Genomic DNA, 20,799 nt, shown 5'->3' with positions numbered 1-20,799 from the left:
ATCTAGGCTGGTTTCTCAACAGTAGCACTAATGATATTTTGAGCCAATAATTATTTTTTATAAGGTGCTGTCCTATGCACTGTAGGATATTTAGCAGCATCCTTGGCCTCTACCCACTAGATGTCAGTAAAACCCCTCAGCTCTCTAGATGTGACAACCAAGAGTGTCTAAACATTGCTAAATGACCTCCAGTTGAGAACTGTTGATATAGGCAGTTAAGGGAATAGAAAAGAATCAAGACACAGACAAAAGATTTTAGAGAAAACATAGGCAAAAATTTGCTACTCTCCCACACTACCTTCAAAACAAGGCTAGAAAAACATTCCTCAGCCTGAGTGATGGGAACAGAGTCAGAGAGGAAGTAAGGAGAGCATGCATCAGCAATAAACCCAGAGCCATTCCTTGGACCAAGTCCTGGAGAGGTGGCAACATCTCCAGAGAATGTTTGTGGGGTTCAAAAGCAGAGGCAACTTGCAATTCATTGTCCTAATAAAGTGCTGTGGCTGGGAAGTGTCAATATCCCAGACAAGAGATAGTTGCAGAACATATCCATATAAACCACAGTATGACATGGGAGCAGCAGAATAATTCCTGGTCACTCAAGAGTGACCTGGAAATGTGGAGAAAATGGCAGACCGAAAGGGGCGATGTCAATGGGAGCAAAGGTCATCTCCGCAGCAACCAGGGAAGAGTACTGATGGTGAATCAAGTGAGGGATGCTCAGAGACACAGGATAGCTTCATGATGTTAAGAATGTGTGGGTCCTGTCCCAGTGTCACATCTTACTGCTACTTAACACAACTCCAGAGAAAGAGAAGGGATTCTCCAAATTGAATAAGATTAATCGCCTGCCACTCAATTTATAAAGGGACTCTGTATTAGTTTCCTGGGGCATGCCACACAAATTACTAGAAACTGGGTAGCTTCAAACAATAAAAATTTATCCTCTCACAGTTCTGGAGACGACAAGTCTAAAATCAAGTTGTTGGCAGGGCCATGCTCCCTCTGAAGTTTCTGGGAAAAAAACTTGCCCTGCCTCTTCTAGTTTCTGGTGGTTGCCAGCATTCCTTTGTATTCCTTGACTTCTAGATGAATCTCTCCAATCTCTGCCTCTATCCTCTCATGGTTGTCTTCCCTGTGTGTCTGTGTCTAAATTCCCTGTTTTTATTGGGGCACACTCTCACCTAATTTGACCACACCTTAACTTGATTACCTCCGCAAAGTCTCCATTTTCAGATAAGGTCACAGATTCTAGGTGGACATCAATGTGTCAGGGGAAGAGGACAGAGAGGGGTGGATATTTAACTCAGTTCAAGCTGTAACAGAAGGTAAGCAAGCTTTAGAAAAATGGTTATATCTTTTGCCTGCCTGAGTTTGTAATTTAAAGTTTGTACCAATCATAGGCAATAAAGAAAAGTGTTACCATACCAGCAATTGCTAAAAATAGTATATTCTAGCTCTTCAATAACAAACCATTCCTCTACTATGATTCTGAGAAAGATTTAGACTCTTCTTTCAGCTATGTCATAACATATGTTAAACCATCCACTACAGAGGAAAATCACTGACACATATTATTAGTACTTAAATTTTTTGAAAAAAAAAAACTATATTCAAATAAAAAGAAGAAAGTACGAAGAACTTACACCTCACTTGCTAGAAGAAACTGTTCTCCTCATGTGCTTTTCTTCTCTTGCAAAACTGGTGAGGTATATCATGGCACTAATACTAAGAAAGAGCATTCATGTTTAATATGTGACTATTTTGAGAAAGGCAAAAGAGGGGAGGTCAAGACAAAGAAAACAGTCTAATCGACAAAAAATGTCACATAACTCATAAGTGAACCCCCAAATATGCCCACATTGATAGCAATTCACATTTCCTTCTATTTTTATCCACAGCAGTAAAATAGTCATGTAAGGCTGGGTGCGGTGGCTCACACCCAGAACTTTGGGAAGCTGAGGCTGGTGGATCACCTGAGGTCAGGAGTTTAAGACCAGCCTGGCCAACACAGTGAAACCCTGTCTCTACTAGAAATAAAAAATAAATTAGCCAGGCATGGTAGTGGGTGCCTATAATCCCAGCTACTTGAGAGGCTGAGGCAGGGGAATCACTTGAACCTGGGGAGTGGAGGTTGCAGTGAGCTGAGAAGGTGCCACTGCACTCCAGACTGGGTGACAGAGTAAGACTCAAAAAAAAAAAAAAAAAAAAGAAGTCATGTAAAATAAGAAAACATTAGCAATACCCAAAGCTGATGTGGGAAATTCTGATGGAGAAAAGCATAGGGCTTATTATAGTAGTCAATGTGTCTTTTTAAAAACATCTATCTATTTGCAGAAGAGAGGACTATCATAAAGAAGTTGAAACTAAAGAAGATAAAACTGTCATTTCCCCCACCAACAAGCAGACTGGATAGTGGCAAGCAGAACTGACTAAACAAGTCACCCCTGGGTAAGGAGCTGGGTAAAGCCTGCAGTGTTATACTGTCCTTCCCACACCGCCCTGCCAGCATCATGACAACTACCTCCACCATCAAAGACATGCATTTACATATACACTGGCACAAATTAGATAGCAGGAATGTGTGTGAAGCAGTTTCACTGTGCACTGGCTACCAATTTGTCTGAGTCCAGTGAGACAGAACACCCACACATACAGCAAGTTACATGAAATGAATTTATTGCTTACAGATAAACAGCAAGAGACACCCACACACACACACACAAAGCCTAGGATTCGTGATGAGTCTGTCCCCTCAAGGCTCAGAAAAGCTGCCTTGGGAAGACAAAATCTTTTCAGTATGTGCCCCACTTGTACCACAGGCGAGGGACCCCCAGCAGGCAGCCTGCCCTGGGTTTTATACCACAGGGGCAATATAACATGCTGGGCTAAAGTGACATTCTGTTTATAGAGGGGACTGGCACAATGGGCTGTTCAGGTCAGTCTCTCCTTATCTCAAAATGTTGCATTCCCAGCACATTCTACAGTTTCTCTTGAGAACTACAAACAAGAAAAGAGGGAGAACTGGGTGGGTCCAACCAAGGCCACCTGGAGAACTGTCCTTCATGTAGTGGATCAACAGTATATTGTAAGTGTTTACAATGCACTACACAGTGGTTTTGCACAGTGGTGAAAATGGATATCAAGAATGACAGTAGGTATGGAAAAATAAAACAAAGGAGATGTAATCTGAGGGACTGTATAGGGAGCACTATGGCTTGGCAGTGACCATCTGCCAAGTGGTCACTGCCAAGCCATAGTGCTCCCTCCTACTCAGTCCCATCACTGTCACCCTAATGAGCTGGGGAATAGAAGACTAATGTCAGTTGAATATGGGGCCACAAATCTTCTGAGAATTTTTCTTCTCCCCTTACTTCATCCCTAATCATGTCATTGTATTATTCCAATCACATGACATTTTCACCAAAGAGAGAAGAAATATAAAGAAATCTGAACTTTCAGGTTTGTGAAGATCAGGTTACTTGCTAAATCCTAAATGTGATTCTGATAATATTTAGCACAGATGAATCCTCTGAAGCAGAGTTACATAAAATTTCTCAATCATATTCACCATTTATTTTGTGTTAATCCATCAATCCAGTGTATTGTTGAAAAATGTGGCAAACTGAATCAGTTTCTAATACATCCAAACATAACATCTGGATGTTATCTAGTTATTTGATTACCCAGCTGTATCCTTAGTACATTTAAGTATTTACTAAATGGTAAGTTAAAATTACCTCCTATTCATAAAGAGAAGCATAATTAAATGATGTATTCATTTATTCATCTATCCAGCAAGCAAGACAGGCAATAATACTTATTAACTACCTAATACAGACCAGACATTGCCCTAAGCAAAAAAGGCCATCAAGAAGAAAAGAAACAATCTGTGTCCTCAAGAAATACATAATATTGAACAGTAGACTCAAATATGTTTTCTTGTACGCCATCATCAGCTAAAAACATTGGGCATATGTACCAAATACCACAAATGTATATTTATTTATTTATAAATTACAAATAAGTACTATCATAATAATATAGTGCATGTATAGATAATATATATAAAACAATGTTAATATTTTGATACAGTAAATAAAGACATAATATACACCAGAAAAAATGCCACAAAAATTATAATTAAAAGAAATGAAATAAAAAATAAATAGTTCTAAGTAGAGTAAGAGAAAGAGTTCCAAAAAAAGAACCAGACCCTTACATCAACAGAATCAAGGACAGTATCTAAGAAAGTAACTGACTGCCCTTTGGCCAGGGTACTCCTGAGATAAGATCTACTAGGCACCATTTTCTGCTTACCCCAGACTGCCCTTTCCGCCCTTATGATTGCAACATACAACCTCAACATCACAAGGAGTAAGAAGATAACATTAGCTAGTCCTATATAAATAATTTGAAATATAAACTTTGGGGATACAGAAAAGTTTTACTTTGGAAAATCCAAGATCTCCTTAGGTTTAATTTGATGTGGAAATTTAAAAGAGACTTCAGAAAACTAGCTGAAGCTTAAGTAGAAAAAAATATGTTACCCATAATTTCTCTCGTGCAGTCATTAATAACGTAACAATGAAAAGCCAAATTCTGCCACATTATTGGCAACCATCCTTCTATCACTAAAAAGAATGATCTTATCATTGACAGATGCTAAGACTCAGTGGTTTGAATCACACCATGTGTTACCAATTAAAAGAGCTAACAATCACAATAATGCTGATCTTGAAAAAATAGGAGAAAAACAATTGTTAGGAACTGTAGGACCAACATTTAAACTAACCCACATACAATAGTCCAAAAAAGCCATTCATAAAGTTACATATTAGTCCAGTTAGTTCATTGAGCAAGTCTAGGTCCACTCTGCCTAAAGCTTTAAGCTGTATCTATAATATGTTCCAATTTCTATTAAAGAAATAGATATTAGTTTATGCACAGGAAAAACTATTTTAAAAAGATTATTTGTGTATGGGAAAGGGCTGGAATAAGAAAAATGTTTACCTTCCTAAACATCCATGTCTCTAAGTTTAATTTTTATAAAGATAATATACCATTCTTATAAGGAAAATATATAACTTTTTAACAAACAAACAAAAAACCCTATTAAAAAAACAGTATTGTATAACAAAAAAACGTATCAAACTAAAAATCAGAAAAATTGAGTTCTAAAAAATCAGTGCTGCCACTCACCAATCATAAAATAAATGGCCATCAATATTGGTGGTGGTTGCGGTGATAGTTCTGGTGCTTGTGCTGGTCACAGTTGCTCTTACACTAGTCTTGTTTCCATCAGTTGATTCCAAAGGATACCCTAAACTTGCCCAAGTCTCCTCTTCTGAAAGTCTGCCTCTTTCATGTATATTGTGTGCCAGCATTGCCCCCTACCAACGATGTGTTGCATCACAGCCTGCTCAAACAGAGATGGTTTTTCCACCTGTCCTGCTAAGGCATGACTCCTCTAAACCTCAACAGCCCTGATTTCTAGTCTGGCATCCACCTCTAAATAGCTGCAGCACCTAGGACAAGTCCTCTAACTCTCTGTGAGAATGTTCAAGGCACATATGTAAAAGTGAGGCTATCTTTTCTCCTGTACTGCATCAGGTCACATAGACTGATTCGTGGATAGCTTCTTGAATTGTATTTCAATAAACATTTAGCAAGTGCTATTAGGTGCTATATACTGTGCTAAGAGCTAGGGATATGAACATGAATGAAATATGGCCCCTATCCTTAGTATCCACAGTGTTTCAAGTTTGTGTATGGAAATAGAAGTAAAAGAGAACATTTTCATTCACAAGTTCATTTGTTCATGTTAACAGATGAAAAAGCCATGGGTGTTATGCTCAAGGAGCTTACTTATATTTGGTTTATATTTTTGTACAAGAACAGAAGTGAAAGGTGTTTTTTCTTTAATCCTTCATTGAGTCAATACACATTTGCTGAGCATTCACTATTTGCAAGGCACTAGGCTTCATATCAGGAATTCAAACAAGATGGGAACTACTTCCAAGATGATAGGAAATAAGTTAGGGAGCAGTGCAGTAAGTGCTCTGTGCTCTGACTGCTCAATCACCTCTTCCAGGAGGATTTAAGGAATTCTTCTCTGAGGAAGGACTGGATCAGATCTTAAACAATCATTGCTTGCTAGTAAGAAGGAAAAGAGGATGGCCAGAAAAGACAAGACATGTGGGAGTAGAAGGAGGACAAAGTTACACAAGAGGTCCAGACTGTGCCAGCCTTTAATCCAGAAAAAAGAAGCATGCTGGTATGTAGAGTTCCCTTAAGGAAGCTACGGAGACCTTATTAAAATGCACTGAACTTAGGGGGATTCTCAGCTCATCTTTAACTGAATAAAGACTCTGGGGACATGCTTTAATTAATTGAGAATAAAGAGTAGGAGAGCACTAACAATATCCCCAAGTGGAAAAGGATAGTAGTTGGAGGCCAGTACTAAAATCAGACTTTTAATTTGTGCTTAAGGAACTGCTGGCTCCTGAAAGCACTGTTTCCTCATGGTTCTCAAACTTTAGTGAGGGCAAGAATGACTGTAGTTCCTTTTTAATTCTTCATAGTCTGGTTATGTAGCTGGGAAGAAAGGTAGGTCTAAGATTTTGTTTATCTTTGTTTTTTTTTTTGTTTTTTTTTTTGAGACACAGTCTTGCTCTGTCACCAGCCTGGAGTGCAGTGGTGCAATCTTGTCTCACTGCAACCTCTGCCTCCCAGGTTCCAGCAATTCTGCCTCAGCCTCCCGAATAGCTGGGACTACAGGCACACGCCCAGCTAATTTTTGTATATTTAGTAGAGACAGAGGTTTCACCATGTTGACCAGGATGGTCTCAATCTCTTGACCTTGTGGTCTGCCCACCTTGGCCTCCCAAAGTGCTGGGAGCCACTGCACCCGGCCTGTTGTTGTTCTTAACACACACCCTAGTGAATCAGAAGCAGATGATCAATAGATCATACTCTAAGAAGCAGTGCCTTATAGAGCTATACTAAGGGGTCTGATAAAATAGGTAATATCAATTCCAGAGCTCTGAGCTATATAATTCTAAATGTTTCACATGTCTGCCAGACAACTAGATGCTGTCACTAGATGTGACATATTGACTTGCCAGAGCCACATAAGAGTTAAAAATATTTTACACATTTTCCCAGAAGCATAAAGAAAGCAATGCAAGCACAAAACAGTGTCTGTAAATACCATGGAACAGTAATAACAAAATTGCTATTTCTGGGCATGCTGTTAATTCTGCTTTATCTATTTATACCTGCAGGTTTCTGAAGGCCTGTACTCAGCACTACCTGTGGCCACATTGTGGGAGGAAAAGCTGAGACCCAGCTGGACTAGGTGAGCCTTATGAATGGTGGCCTGCCAAGGAACCAGTCAGATTTCACCAGCTATTTATCTCCCCAAGCTCGAACAATCACCCTGGGCCCTCCAAAAGAGGAAAAATGAGCCAGAGATGAGGTAGAGAGAAGTTCAAAGTGAAGCATAGGGGAGGGGAAGAGCTATTTATCCATCTCTTGCCTTTCAAAAAATATTCTTTGTTTGAGCTTTTCTGCAGAAAATAGAACAGCAAATTATATTCTGGCATAAAGATAAAGGCAAGGCTGCAAAGCCATTGAAAAATTAGGTGAACTTAATTACTAAGATTTGTACTTTAAAAACTCTTTAAATTTTTAGTGGGCTGGATTATTCACATTCAGAAATTTCAATTCATATACAGATAATATGTGTATTTTTTAATCATAGTGTACCAACCTTAAAATCACTCATTTCTCATCCCTAGCTCAGTGTAAAGCTCAAGTCCAGAGCACAAGAGGTGACAATTCTGCAGGAGAAGAGTGCCATCTGCAGGAAGACTGTATAATAGCTGTCAAAGCCTCAGAGTTGACAAAAATGAGACAATTCATTAGTGGAGATTGCAAACTCAGCAAATTGTCTGGCATACAGTAAACTCAATAAATTATTTTTGTTATTTGAATGGTAGTAATGATGGCAATACATAATTTTGCATTGCATCTCCTGACATTTAAAAATCAAAACAAATCAAAAGCTCAAGGAAGAAAGAACCAGAGGCTACTCAGATTATTCAGATCATTCTTCTGCTTTTCATAGGAACCCTTCCAGATATGTAAGAATCTACATAATTTTTAAGGTCTTATAGAAGGAAATTCCACAACCTCTTATATTCATACTATAGCTCTACAATCTTCAGCAAGGCCAGGGCCAGGAAACTTAGTTATATAAATTTAGTTGGGAACACTCTCCTTCCTCCCCTTCCAGAATCGTTAATAGCCCTCATTTTAGAACACACTTTCTTTCATCTGTTCAATTAATATTTTTGTGCACCTGCTATGTTCCAGGTGCTGTGATATGTAACCTGCATACAATGGTGAACCCACCATATTTCCTGTCTTTCAAGAGTTTACAGTCAGTTGATCCTATAAGACTCCAGGATGCTCCTGCTTCCTTTTCCCTGTCTCCCACCCTCTTTTTCAGCTCCTCTTTCCTTCTTCCTTAAATGCTTCATGCTAGAAACTTCCCACAATCCCCCTCACTACCAACAAAACCAAACTTTATTTTCTGAGGGTTCTAATCTAGGTAGTGACTAGCTAATCTGGCAAATGATTTCATGACACTCGCTAATTGATCTCATCACCAAAGTAATCTGAACACACTTTAGTGAGGTATTTCTGAAGACACAACAATCATTTAGGCTTCTGTGTTGTACTAATGGAGATGATCTTGTGAGTTAGGAAGGGCCCTGTGGTTCATGTGGTACCTGGTCCTCCAAAAAGCAGAGCCAACCTTGATTTTTTGTTTTATGTCATTATTTCAACCTATTTCTCAATTTGCCATAATAGAGTAAAATAATTCTATTGAAGATGTGCCCAGTCACCTTTCACTATAGAGTAGCTCCTTTAAATTCTTGATAAATGTCTCTTCTTATTCTTTTCTCTGATACAGTCTCCTAATAATTCAAAATGCCATTGAAAAAAGAAACATTAACTTGCAGTTTTCATCTTTTATGCATATTTTCCTAAATTTTACATAGCAAATAGAAGATAAAGCCACCACTGAACTTCCTCAGTTTTATAAGTTCAAATCAAATACGAGATGATTGTAATCTACTATTCCTGTCTGTTATAAGAGGTGATTTCTACTATAAGTAGTTCCTGACACATGTTCTTATCCATTCTTCAAGGTGGCGTTTCTTTAATGCTACAAATGGTGGTCCTGTTTCTGACAAATGGTGGCTCTGCAAATGGGGATCCTGTGTCTGAAAGCATTTAATATTAAAAATAAAAATACATCAGCCCAAAATAAGAAACAATCCCTTCATTTCCTTGAAGTGAATTGTGGTGTATATATATTCAAAAAATAAGAAAACAATAATAAGAAGATAGGGCTTATATCCTAAAATGTGAACATTTTTAATGAGGTATAGATTATTTTTATTTATTTTAATATCTATCTCTAATTTTAAGAAGGCCCAGTGGAAACTGTATCAACTGCCTTTGAATATTTCCTTGGATCTGACTGAGTTTTTAAACTTAACATGTTCAAATCTCTTGGATAAGAATGATCTGTAACAACCCATTACAAACATGAGCAACATTTATAAATAAACCTTGGGAATTTATTCCTCAGAAAACTTAAAATGCCATAGGAGAAGGGAACTGAATATCACTGATGCTTTTTCTATGCCAGGTACTTTGTGTATGTTATTTCATGTGACTTAAGCCCTGTCAAGTTATTTAGGTTGTTTACAATTATCCTTATCTAATAGATGAGAAAATCAAGGCCAAGAGAAATTCTATAACTTGCCAGTAAGTTATATTGTTCAGATTCAGCCTCATGTCCATCTGGGTCTAGCACATGTTCCTTCTATGATACACGAAGACCCTTATTGTAAGTGCTGGCTGTGACTTTCAAATGAAACGATGGGCTTGGCATTGGGATGATATGATGTAACCAAGGCAAGGACTCTGATGGAGCACCCTAAAATGGAACACTGTAATGGACCACCATAAAAATAGGAAAACATCTTTAAAGGTCATGTGGTTACTTATTGAATATACATTACTGATTATCAAGCTATGTTTATCACTTGTTCAGGTTTTAGATCTAATTTCTCAAAGTGTGGCCATTTGGAAATTAAATATTATAGTATAATGTCTGTACATCATTTCTGGTCAACCAGTCTTCACTATTGCTATAAATACATTTTAGGCTAAAAAACCCTGACTCATAGAGTAATGAATACAGCTCATCCCTGCATTTAAGCTTTATTGATTTCTGCTTTGCAGTATGTTTCAGAGTATTTAGAATGTAATGTTTGTAGTTAATAGCATTGCCTGTGTAGACTGTAAAAATAAATTTATTTAAGCCCAATCTTCACTCCAAAGACATTAATGTAACAGTATTTGTTCACTTCTTTATTTGCTGAAAATTTATTTTAAAACTGTTTGGTATTTATCATAAACCTAAGCAAGAAACTACCAACTGACCATGGCCCAATGATTGTACTTTGGGGAATATATCCCAAAGATAAGAAAAATTAGATTGTCACAAAAATCTGTACAATAGTGTTCACAGTAGCTACATTTGTAATAACCCAAAACTAGAAACAACCTGGATATCCTTCAACAGGTAAGCCATTGAACAAACTGTGATATACCCAATCCCAAAAGGTTATATACTGTATGACATTATCAAAACAACAAAATTATAGAAATGAACAAATTAGTGGTATCAGGGGTTAAGGAGTAGGTGGGGCAGAAGAAAGTAGGTGTGGCTGAATCCCACAACATATGGGATCTTTGTGGTGGATGATACCGTGCCTTGACTTATCAGTGTCAATATCATGGTTGTAATATCATCATACAATAGTTTTTCAAGATGTTATCACTGGGGGAAACTGAGTAAAGGGTTCAAGGAATTTCTGTCATTTCTTAAAACTGCATGTGAGTCTACAATGACCTCAAAATAAAGAAGTTAAATTTTAAAAAAAGAGGTCAGGGATGGTGGCTTATACCTGTAATCCCAGCATTTCGGGAGGCCAAGGCAGGAGGATCACTTGAGACCAGAAGTTCAAGACTAGCCTGGGCATCATAGAGAAACCATATCTCTACCAAAAAATAAATAAATAAATAAAAAGTAGACTATTTCTTGAGGGGAAATCTGAAATAAAAATAAGACAAAAATACAAAAAAAAAAAAAGTTAGCCAGGCATGGTGGCATATACCTGTGACCCCAGTTACTCAGGAAGCTGAGGCAGGGGGATTGCTTGAGGCCAGGAGGTTGAGGCTACAGTGAGCTGTGTTCACATCACTGCATTCCAGCCTGGGCAATAGAGACACTATCTCAAAAACAGCAACAACAAATATATATATACATATATGTATATATATAAAGCACTGGCACTACAAATAGAATAAATACCCCTTAAAGGTCATTAAATCTTGTAATAAACACCTGTAAGAAAGCAGGCAGTTCCCATGCAGTGTGGCAAATTCAATGCTACAGTTTCCACAGAGGCCAGGGAACAGAGATGGGTAAGAAGTCAGATTGCCACAAGATAAGGAACAAAAGGAAAGTTAGAAATGGAGACAATAAATATAGACTGTTTCTAGAAATATGGCTGAGAATGGAAGGAGAGAAATCTGTGGTTTTAGAATAGCATACACCAAAAAAGAGAGAGAGGTTTTCTCACAACTAAAATCAGAGAAGTAAATAAAACTGAGGCCCAAAAGTTCAAACAAAAGATCAATGAAACTAAGAGTTGGTTCTTAGAAATAATAAACAAGACTAATAGACTGTTAGCTAGATTAACAAAGGAAAAAAAAGAGAAAATCCAAATTAGAACAATCAGAAATGACTAAGATGATATTACAACTGATCCCACAGAAATACAAAAGATTCTCAGAGACTATTATGAACACATCCATACACACAAATTATAAAATCAAGCAGAAATTGATAAATTCCTAGAAACACACAATGCCCAAGACTGAATTGGAAGAAAGTGAAAACCTGAACAGACCAATAACAGGTTTGGAAATTGAAGCTGTAATAAAAAAAAACCCTACAAACTAAAAAGAGCCCTGGACTAGAAGGATTCATAGCTGAATTCTACCAGACATATAAGGAAGAACTAATACCAATCCTATTGAAACGTTTCAAAAAAAAAAAAAAAAAAATTGAGGAGGAGGAACTTCTCCCTAACTCATTCTACAAAGCCAGCATCATCCTAATGCCAAAATGTGGCAGAGACACAACAAAAAATAAAAATTTCAGGCCAATATCCCTGATAAACACAGATATAAAAATCCTCAACAAAATACTAGCAAACTGAATCAAAAGCAGCACACTAAAAAGTTAATTCACTATGATCAAGTAGGCTTTATTTCTGGGATGCAAGGTTGGTTTAACATACTCAAATCAATAAATGTGATTCACTACATAAACAGAATCAAAAATGAAAACCATATGATCATCTCGATAGATGGAGAAAAGGTCTTCAATAAAATCCAGCATCCCTTCATGGTAGCAACCTCCAGCAGATTATGCATTGAAGGAATATACCTCCAAATAATAAGAGCCATCTATGATAAACCTACAGCCAACAGCATACTGAACATTCCAAAAACTGGAACCATTCCCACTGAGAAGTGAAACTAGACAAGGAAGCCCACTCTTACCATTCCTATTCGACATAGTACTGGAACTCCTAGTCAGGGAAATCAGACAAGAGAAAGAAACAAAAGGCATACAAATAGGAAAAGAAGAAGTCAAACTATCCCTTTGCTGACAGTGTAATTCTATATCTAAAAAACCCTAAAGATTCTGCCAAAAGTCTCCTGTAACTGATAAACAAATTGAGTAAAGTTTCAGGATACAAAATCAAAGTACAAAAATTAGTAGCATTTTTCTACACCAATAATGTTCTAGCTGAGACCCAAATTAAGAACACAATCCCATTTACTATAGACACAAAGAAAATGAAATACCTAGGAATCCATCTAATAAAGGAAGTGAAAGAGCTCTATAATGAGAACTACAAAACACTGCTCAAATAAATCAGAGACAACACAAAGAAATGGAAAATTATTCCATGCTTATGGCTTGGCAGAATCAATATAGTTGAAATGGCCATACTACCCTAAGCAATTTACAGATTCAACTCTATTTTTATCAAAATACCAATGTCATTTTTCACAGAATTAGAAAAAGGTATTCTAAAATTCATCTGGAACAAAAAAGAGCCTGAATAGCCAAAGCAATCCTAAACAAAAAGAACAAATTCAAAGGCATCACACTATCTGACTTCAAACTCTACTATAAGGCTACAGTAATCAAAACAACATAGTACCAGTATAAAAATAGACACATGCAACAGTTAACAGAATAGAGAACCCAGAATTAAACCCACACACCTACATCTGATCTTAGACAAAAATCAACAAAAATAAGAAATGGGGCAAGGATTCCCTATTCAATAAATGGTGCTGGGATAAGCAGCTAGCCATATGCAGAATAAAAAAACTGGACTCCTACCTCTCACCATATATGCAAATTAACTCAAGATAGATTAAAGATTTAAATATAAGACCTCAAACTATAAAAAGCCTGGAAGAAAACCTAGGAAATACCCTTCTCAACATAGGCTTTGGCAAAGAATTTATGGTAATTGTGACAAAAACAAAAACTGACAAGTGAGACCTAATTAAAGAATTTCTGCACAGCAAAAGAAATTACCAACAGAGTAAATAGACTACAGAATGGGAGAAAACATTTGCAAATTATGCATCTAACAAAGCACTAACATCTAGAATCTACAAGGAACTTTAAAAAAAATCAACAAGCAAAAACCAAACAATCCAATTTTTAAAAATGGGCAAAGGACATGAACAGACATTTCTTAAAAGAAGACATACAAAAACATATGAAAAAATGTTCAATATCAGTACTCATCAGAGAAATGCAAATCAAAACCACAATGAGATATCATCTCACACCAGTCAGAATGGTGACGGTTATTTAAAAGTCAAAAAACAACAGAGGGTAAGTGATATGGCTTGGCTTTGTGTCCCCACCCAAATCTCATCTCAAATGATAATCTCCTCATGTCAAGGGAAGGACCCTTTGGGTAGTCATTGGATCATGGAAGCAGTTCCTGCATGCTGTTCTCATGATAGTGAGGGAATTCTCACAAGATCCGATGGCTTAAAAGTGGCAGTTTCCCCTGCGTGTTCTTTCTCTCCTACTGCCATGAAAGAAAGTGCTTGCTTTTCTTCTGCCTTCCACCATGATTGTAAATTTCCTGAGGCCTCCCCAGCCATGTGGAACTGTGAGTCAATTAAATCTCTTTCCTTTATAAAACACCCAGTCTCAGGTAGTATTTTTATAGCAGTGTGAAAACGACTAATACAGTGAGACTGTGGAGAAATGGGAAAGCTTATATATCATTGGTGGAAATGTAAACTAGTTCAGCCACTATGGAAAGTGGTTTGGAGATTTCTCAAGAAACTTAAAACAGACCTACCATCTGACCCAGCAATCCCACTAGTGGGCATATACTCTAAGGCAAGTAACTCATTCTGTCATAAAGACACATGCACCTGTATGTTCACTGCAGCTCTATTCACAATAGCAAGGGCATGAAATCAACCTAAATGCCCATCAACAGTGGATCAGATAAAGAACATGTAGTACATATATAGCATAGAATACTGTGTAGCCATAAAAAAGAATGAAATCGTTCTTTCAGCCCTTTGAAGGAACATGGATGGAGCTGGAGGCTATTATCCTAAGCAACCTGACCTAACTCAAGAACAGAAAACCAAATATTACATGTTCTCACAAGTGGGAGCTCAACATTGAATACCAGTGACTGTAAAAATGGGAACAAGAGACACTGGGGATCACTAGATAGAGGAGGGAGGGAGGGAGGGAGGGAAGGAGGGAGGGAGGGAGGTGTGGGCCAAAGAACCATCTGTTGGGTACTAGGCTTATTGCCTGGATGGCCTGAAGCCTCAGTGTCATGTACTCATAGGTGGGTGTTGAACAATGAGAACACATGGACACAGGGAGGGGAGCATCACACACTGATGTCTGTCGGGGGGAAATAGGAGAGGGACAGCAGGGGGTGGGGAGTTGGGGAGAGATAGCGTGGGGAGAAATGCCAGATATAGGTGATGGGGAGGAAGGCAGCAAATCACACTGCCACGTATGCACCTATGCAACAATCTTGCATGTTCTTCACATGTACCCCAAAACCTAAAATGCAATAAAATAAAGAGAGGATTTTTCTTTTGCAAAATAGTTTGCAAATATTTTCTCTCATTCTATAGTCTGTTTACTCTGTTTACTCAAAAATGCTTGTTTGCAACACGTACCAAAGGGAAAGAAAAAGTTGAGAAGGAAATGTTGGAGATACATCTGAGAGAAGGATAACTGACAGAGCGAAGTCCATTAGAAAACTAAGGGGAGCATGATCCAGAAAATAGGTAACAGGACTGACCTTAAGTAGGAGGTGTTAAAGTAGTCACTTTTATTGAGACAGAGGAAAGAGAACAGAGAATGGGCTTTAATTATGAATGTGCTTACAGGTTGAGGGCTAGTAGTAGAAAGCTGAGAGAGTTCTTACTCTATAACCTCTATTTTCTCTATGGAATAGGAAAGAGCTGATCTGCTAAGGAAGGTGGGTGATGGCTGCATATATCAAGCAAACACTTAAAATATCCAAATGATGTTGAAGGTTCTGTAGAGATTGTAACCAATTTGTAGAAATACCGATCCATATCATCCTGTCATTTTCTTTAGTAATATGGTTGTAGGATTGAAGAGGACAGTTAAATTGATGAACTGCTTGTTTGTTTTTTCATACAGGCTTAATTAGGCAGGGGAGTTAAAATCATTGACAAGGAATTGGTGGCAGTGATGGGAAAGGAAGCAAAGGAGGTTACTGATAAAATGGGGCCAAAGGAAGAGATGACTACAAGGTGTTTGGCTTAAGAGGCTGAGTAAATAGGGATTTAGAGATGTAAATAAGTTTAGGAGTAAATACAATAGTTCATTTTTAATATTTCAGGTTTCTATGTCCAGCTCTACATGCAAATCCAGATGAATAGAAAGGAGATCTGGCCTGAAAAAGACAGTAACTGAAGCCACGTAAATATAAAGAGACAAAATAGAATTAAAAACACTGAAGAAGAAATCCTGAAAACATTCTGATTGAAGGATCAGACAGAGAAATACTGGCTATAAAGTCCCCTGGGACTTAGGCCAAAAAGATAAGGAAAAGAGTCTAGGTGAGGGTGGTCCCAAAAGTTCAGAAAAGAGAGTTCAATAGTAGAGTGATCAAAATGTCAGTGCTGCTGAGATTTGCAAAGGTTGTTGTCTAAAACTTGTCTTACTCATCTCTGTTAGCATGTAGGAAAACGTGTGGCACATTGTCAGAATTCAGGAAACATAAAATTCTGTGTTGTAGACATTCCAATACCTGCAAATCTTACTCCAACATTGTTTGAATTATTAAAAATACAAAAACGACAGGAAAGGGAACAGGAGAGGAGGGGGAGGGGAGGGGAAGAGGGAGGGGGAGGGGTGAGAAGGAGAGGGGGAAGAAAACTGAGGCTCAGAGAGGTTACCTGCACAAGGACATGTATTAATAGTAAATGATTGAACAGAAATTCGAACTTAGGTAAATCGCTTCAAAGTCCAAGATCTTAATCACTAAGCCATACTGCTTCTCAAAAATCAACCAATATCACTAGCATAATAATAATAGGTATTATGAGTGATTATTGTGTGGTGTCAGGGTTCAGAACACCACACCCCAAAGTCTGGTCCTTTGACATGCTGAGTACTTTAAACTGAAGGAGACTGGGAAGGTCTCAGAACGAAGGTCTCTCTGAACTTATTTGTCTTCCTCTCTTCCTTTCCCTGGTCTCCCCAAGTGGGTCTTAGAACTTAGAATTCCTCTCCCCACAGCAAGCCATAAAACTCAATAAGGGGCCGGGCGCGGTGGCTCACATCTGTAAGTAATCCCGGCACTTTGAGGCCGAGGCGGGTGGATTGTTTGAGGTCAGGAGTTCGAGAAGAGCCTGTTCGACATTATGAAACCCCATCTCTACTAAAAATACAAAACTCAGCCAGGCCTGGTGGTGGGCACCTGTAATCCCAGCTACTCGGGAGGCTGAGGCAGGAAAATCACTTCTACCCAGGAGGTGGAGGCTGTGAAGCCAAGATGCACCACAGCACTGCAGCCTGCAAGTCAGAGAGAGACTGTCTCACAAAAAAAAAAAAAAAAAAAAAAAAAAAAAACAAATCTTGGAAGGTTACTTTCTGACCTTCCCTAAGTTTCTGTGTGAAGTATGGTCACAAAAAAATTCTCTGGCTGACCTCACTTGAAACTAGGTCATAAAACCCTCATTCTACAGAGTTCCTACCCTACACTCGGAGGCCAAGAATTTGAATAAACTGGCCTTGCTAGGCTCTCCCCTAAGTTTATTATCATTAGATGATGCCCCTTTTGTCCAATCATGTTTCACCAAAACTATCCACTCCTTTCACCAGACTTACCAAAAAGAGACCATTTCTCCTGGGTCTTTGTGTCTTCATTTCTGAAGACTCCTCTGTCACATAAAACTTTATTAAATAAATGTGTTTTATGCCTTTTCTTGTTAATTTTTATTACTTATTTTTGACACAAGGTCTCGCTTTGTCACCCAGACTGGAGTGCAGTGGCACAAACACGGCTCACTGCAGCCTCGACCACCCAGGCTCAACCAATCTTCTCGCCTCATCCCAAAATAGCTGGGACTACAGGCGCCCATCACCACACTCGACTAATTTTCGTATTTTTTTGTAGATACAGGGTCTCACTATGTTACCCAGGCTGGTCTCAAATTCCTGGGCGCAAGCGATCGGCCTGCCTTGGCCTCCCAAAATGTTGGGATTATAGGCATGAACCACCTGCGCCCGGCTTCTCTCTTTTTCATAAGAATGTCAGCTGTGAACCTTGTGATGAGTGAGGACAAGATTATTTTTATTGCCCTTACTATGCCAAACTATGGACTAAGGGTTCTATTATACATACAGTACTCAAACTGGTGTTTTTACCCTGTTGCCATTATAAGTAAACATATGCATCACAATACATAGCCAGAAACAAAGCTATAACATTTCCTCTAAACGCTACTATAGCCACACTCCACAGGATTTTTTAAAATATGTTCTATCTTTATTATTCAGTTAAGTAGATTTTCTCATTTCTATTGTGATTTCTTCATCAGCCCTTGAAATATTTGGGGTATTGATCCGATTTCAGGCGTGGAGATATTTAGTTGTCTTGTCACTCTAGTTTAATTCTACTGTGGTCAGAGAACACACGCGGAATGGGATCTGTTTTTTTTTTTGTTTTTTTTTTGTTTTTTTTTTTTGAGACGGAGTTTCGCTCTTGTTACCCAGGCTGGAGTGCAATGGCGCAATCTCGGCTCACCGCAACCTCCGCCTCCTGGGTTCAAACAATTCTCCTGCCTCAGCCTCCTGAGTAGCTGGGATTACAGGCACGCGCCACCATGCCCAGCTAATTTTTTGTATTTTTAGTAGAGACGGGGTTTCACCATGTTGACCAGGATGGTCTCGATCTCTTGACCTCGTGATCCACCCACCTCGGCTTCCCAAAGTGGGATCTGTGTTTTGACTGCGCGGGGGCTTTCCTGATGGCTCAGGATGTGCTCAATGCTGGTGTATGTTCCACGTGCATCAAGGTTTTCTCTTTCCAACTATCCTGCTAAGAGCTGCCTTCAGCTCTGAAAACCTCAAAGGTCCCTTCTGACACTAAGTGGGTGTAATTACAAGCATAAACTAAATGGTAATTACCTCGAACTTTTCTTCCTGTTAACTCTTTTCCTCTTGATTTTTCAAAATGCAACAACTATTACTTCTAATTAAAAAAAAAAAAAAAAAACAGAAAAAGAAAAAAAATCTACTTTTATTCTCCTGTAGCTCTGTGCTTTCGGCTTTTCTCACAGGCAAACGAAGACCCCGGGCGCCGCCAAACCACAGCGCTAGAGACGCGCGGGCTCTCCGGCAGCCACGAGAGCACGCTCTCTCCCTTCCCAGAGAGAGCTGAGGGGCAGGGCCTCCGCGGCGCGCTGACGTCAGAAGAAGCCGCGACGCCGCTGGGTCCGCCGCGGCGCTGACGGCTGAGGCCAGTGTGTGAGCGGAGCCTGGTCCTGGGCAGAGGCGGCGCGGTAGGACCTCGCGCAGCGTCCGCGGGCTCCGGGGCGGGGGCTCCAGCTGCGAAGCCCCCTCCCCGGGGAGGCGGGGCCTAGGCGAGCTCCCGAGCCACGGAGCGGCGGCAGCCGGGAACGATGCATCAGAAGCTGCTGAAGAGCGCGCATTACATCGAGCTGGGCAGCTACCAGTACTGGCCGGTCCTGGTGCCCCGTGGCATCCGCCTGTACACCTACGAACAGATCCCCGTGTCCCTCAAGGACAACCCGTACATCACCGACGGCTACCGGGCCTACCTGCCGTCCAGGCTGTGTATCAAAAGGTACGGTCTGGCCGCCTCCGCCTGGAGTGCCCCTTCTCTCACCTACCCCCTTTTTGTCTGGTCCCCCTGCCGCTTTCCCCGCCTTTCTACTTACCCATCATTTCCCCGCCGCCCCATCCTTTTCATCCCTTTTTGCTGCCTCTTCTCCCCCTTTATCTCCCCTTACCTAGCCGGGGTATTTGATCCACAGAATAATCATGATAGTAACAGTCATCATAATTATAACTTTCCTATGTCGCTTTGTTGTTTACAAAGGGCTTTTACATCCTTTATTCGGTTTGTTCGGCTCATTGAGATATATGTTGGAATGAGGCTGAGCCATTTTTGCCCAGTGTATATCTAAGCTTTGCTTTCTTTTTAGAGCAGCACTGTGGGAATTCAGTTGCTTTAGGCCAGATAAATGCCTGTATAATAGGAAACAAGTTAATGTATACACCCGAGACTTACTCATTTAGCAAATACTTATGGAGCCTATGCTGAAAAGAAAGCAGACATGGCCCTTGTTCTCATGAAGCTACTAAGGTGTAGCCTGGGTGACAGACATTAAAGAGAGAATTGAACAATTACATAATAACCATTGTGGAAAAAATGCTGTGTAAGAAAACCACTGTGGTAGAGAGCCCATAACGGGCACCCAGCCTCCACTAGAGCACCATAGAAGCAACTCTAAGAAAGAAATTTATTTATCATTCTAAACCTTTAAAACCACAATCCCTTGAAAACCTATATTTAAAAAACAAAACTGAAAAATATTCTAGTTCTTGGAGTAACTCGATCCAAACTCACTGTCTGTACTAAAATACAAGACCTCTGCTTTAGGAGAATTAAGATACAGATGTTGGTTAGCTCCAGGTCACTATAGTGGCAAACCCTAGTGCCAGAATGTGGGCTGTTGCATTGCTTAAGCAGCAACCACATGTCTCATTCTTGATTTTTCCAGCATTGTCTTTTCCTATCCTTCTTTCCTTTTGTCCTGCCATGAAAGTGTTCTGTGACTCATGGTCACAAGGTGACATCACTGCCCATCCCTACTTGGCTTGAATGGATGGCCCTTAGGATTCACAACTTGAATCGTGATTGATTACCCTTTTCCTCCCCAATGCCTCCTGTGCATGAGTAATTATACAGCTGGGTTCTGCTGTGGATCTGGGGTTCCACAAGAATAGGGCAAGCAGTGAATTGCCTTAAATACTTTCTACCCACCAGCAGTGGT

At 39.4% G+C, this 20,799-nt stretch overlaps 1 protein-coding gene and 1 long non-coding RNA gene across 5 annotated transcripts in view; one reads left to right on the top strand and one right to left on the bottom strand.

The window, feature by feature from the left end:
* The window catches only part of LOC105713370 (uncharacterized), a 354,073-nt gene extending 335,092 nt beyond the window's left edge, over nt 1-18,981 (bottom strand). Inside the window, exon 1 of the long non-coding RNA XR_010338179.1 lies at nt 18,908-18,981. This is a non-coding gene — a long non-coding RNA (uncharacterized LOC105713370). The remainder of the gene's footprint in view (nt 1-18,907) is intronic.
* Nucleotides 18,982-19,190: 209 nt separating this feature from the next.
* Nucleotides 19,191-20,799, top strand: part of PAQR3 (progestin and adipoQ receptor family member 3) — a 31,989-nt gene continuing 30,380 nt past the window's right edge. For all 4 annotated transcript variants that reach the window (XM_012446964.3, XM_012446963.3, XM_012446961.3 and 1 more), the window contains exon 1: nt 19,191-19,586. In XM_012446964.3, coding sequence (XP_012302387.1) covers nt 19,402-19,586 — 185 coding nt within the window. In that variant the 5' untranslated portion in view covers nt 19,191-19,401. The remainder of the gene's footprint in view (nt 19,587-20,799) is intronic.

Source organism: Aotus nancymaae, unplaced genomic scaffold (genome assembly GCF_030222135.1).
Source record: "Aotus nancymaae isolate 86718 unplaced genomic scaffold, 86718_ANA_hifiasm-v0.15.2.pri h1tg000006l, whole genome shotgun sequence".
NCBI classification, from domain to species: Eukaryota; Metazoa; Chordata; class Mammalia; order Primates; family Aotidae; genus Aotus; species Aotus nancymaae.
Note: the sequence above shows the minus strand (reverse complement) of the source record. Positions and strands in the feature narration are given on the sequence as shown.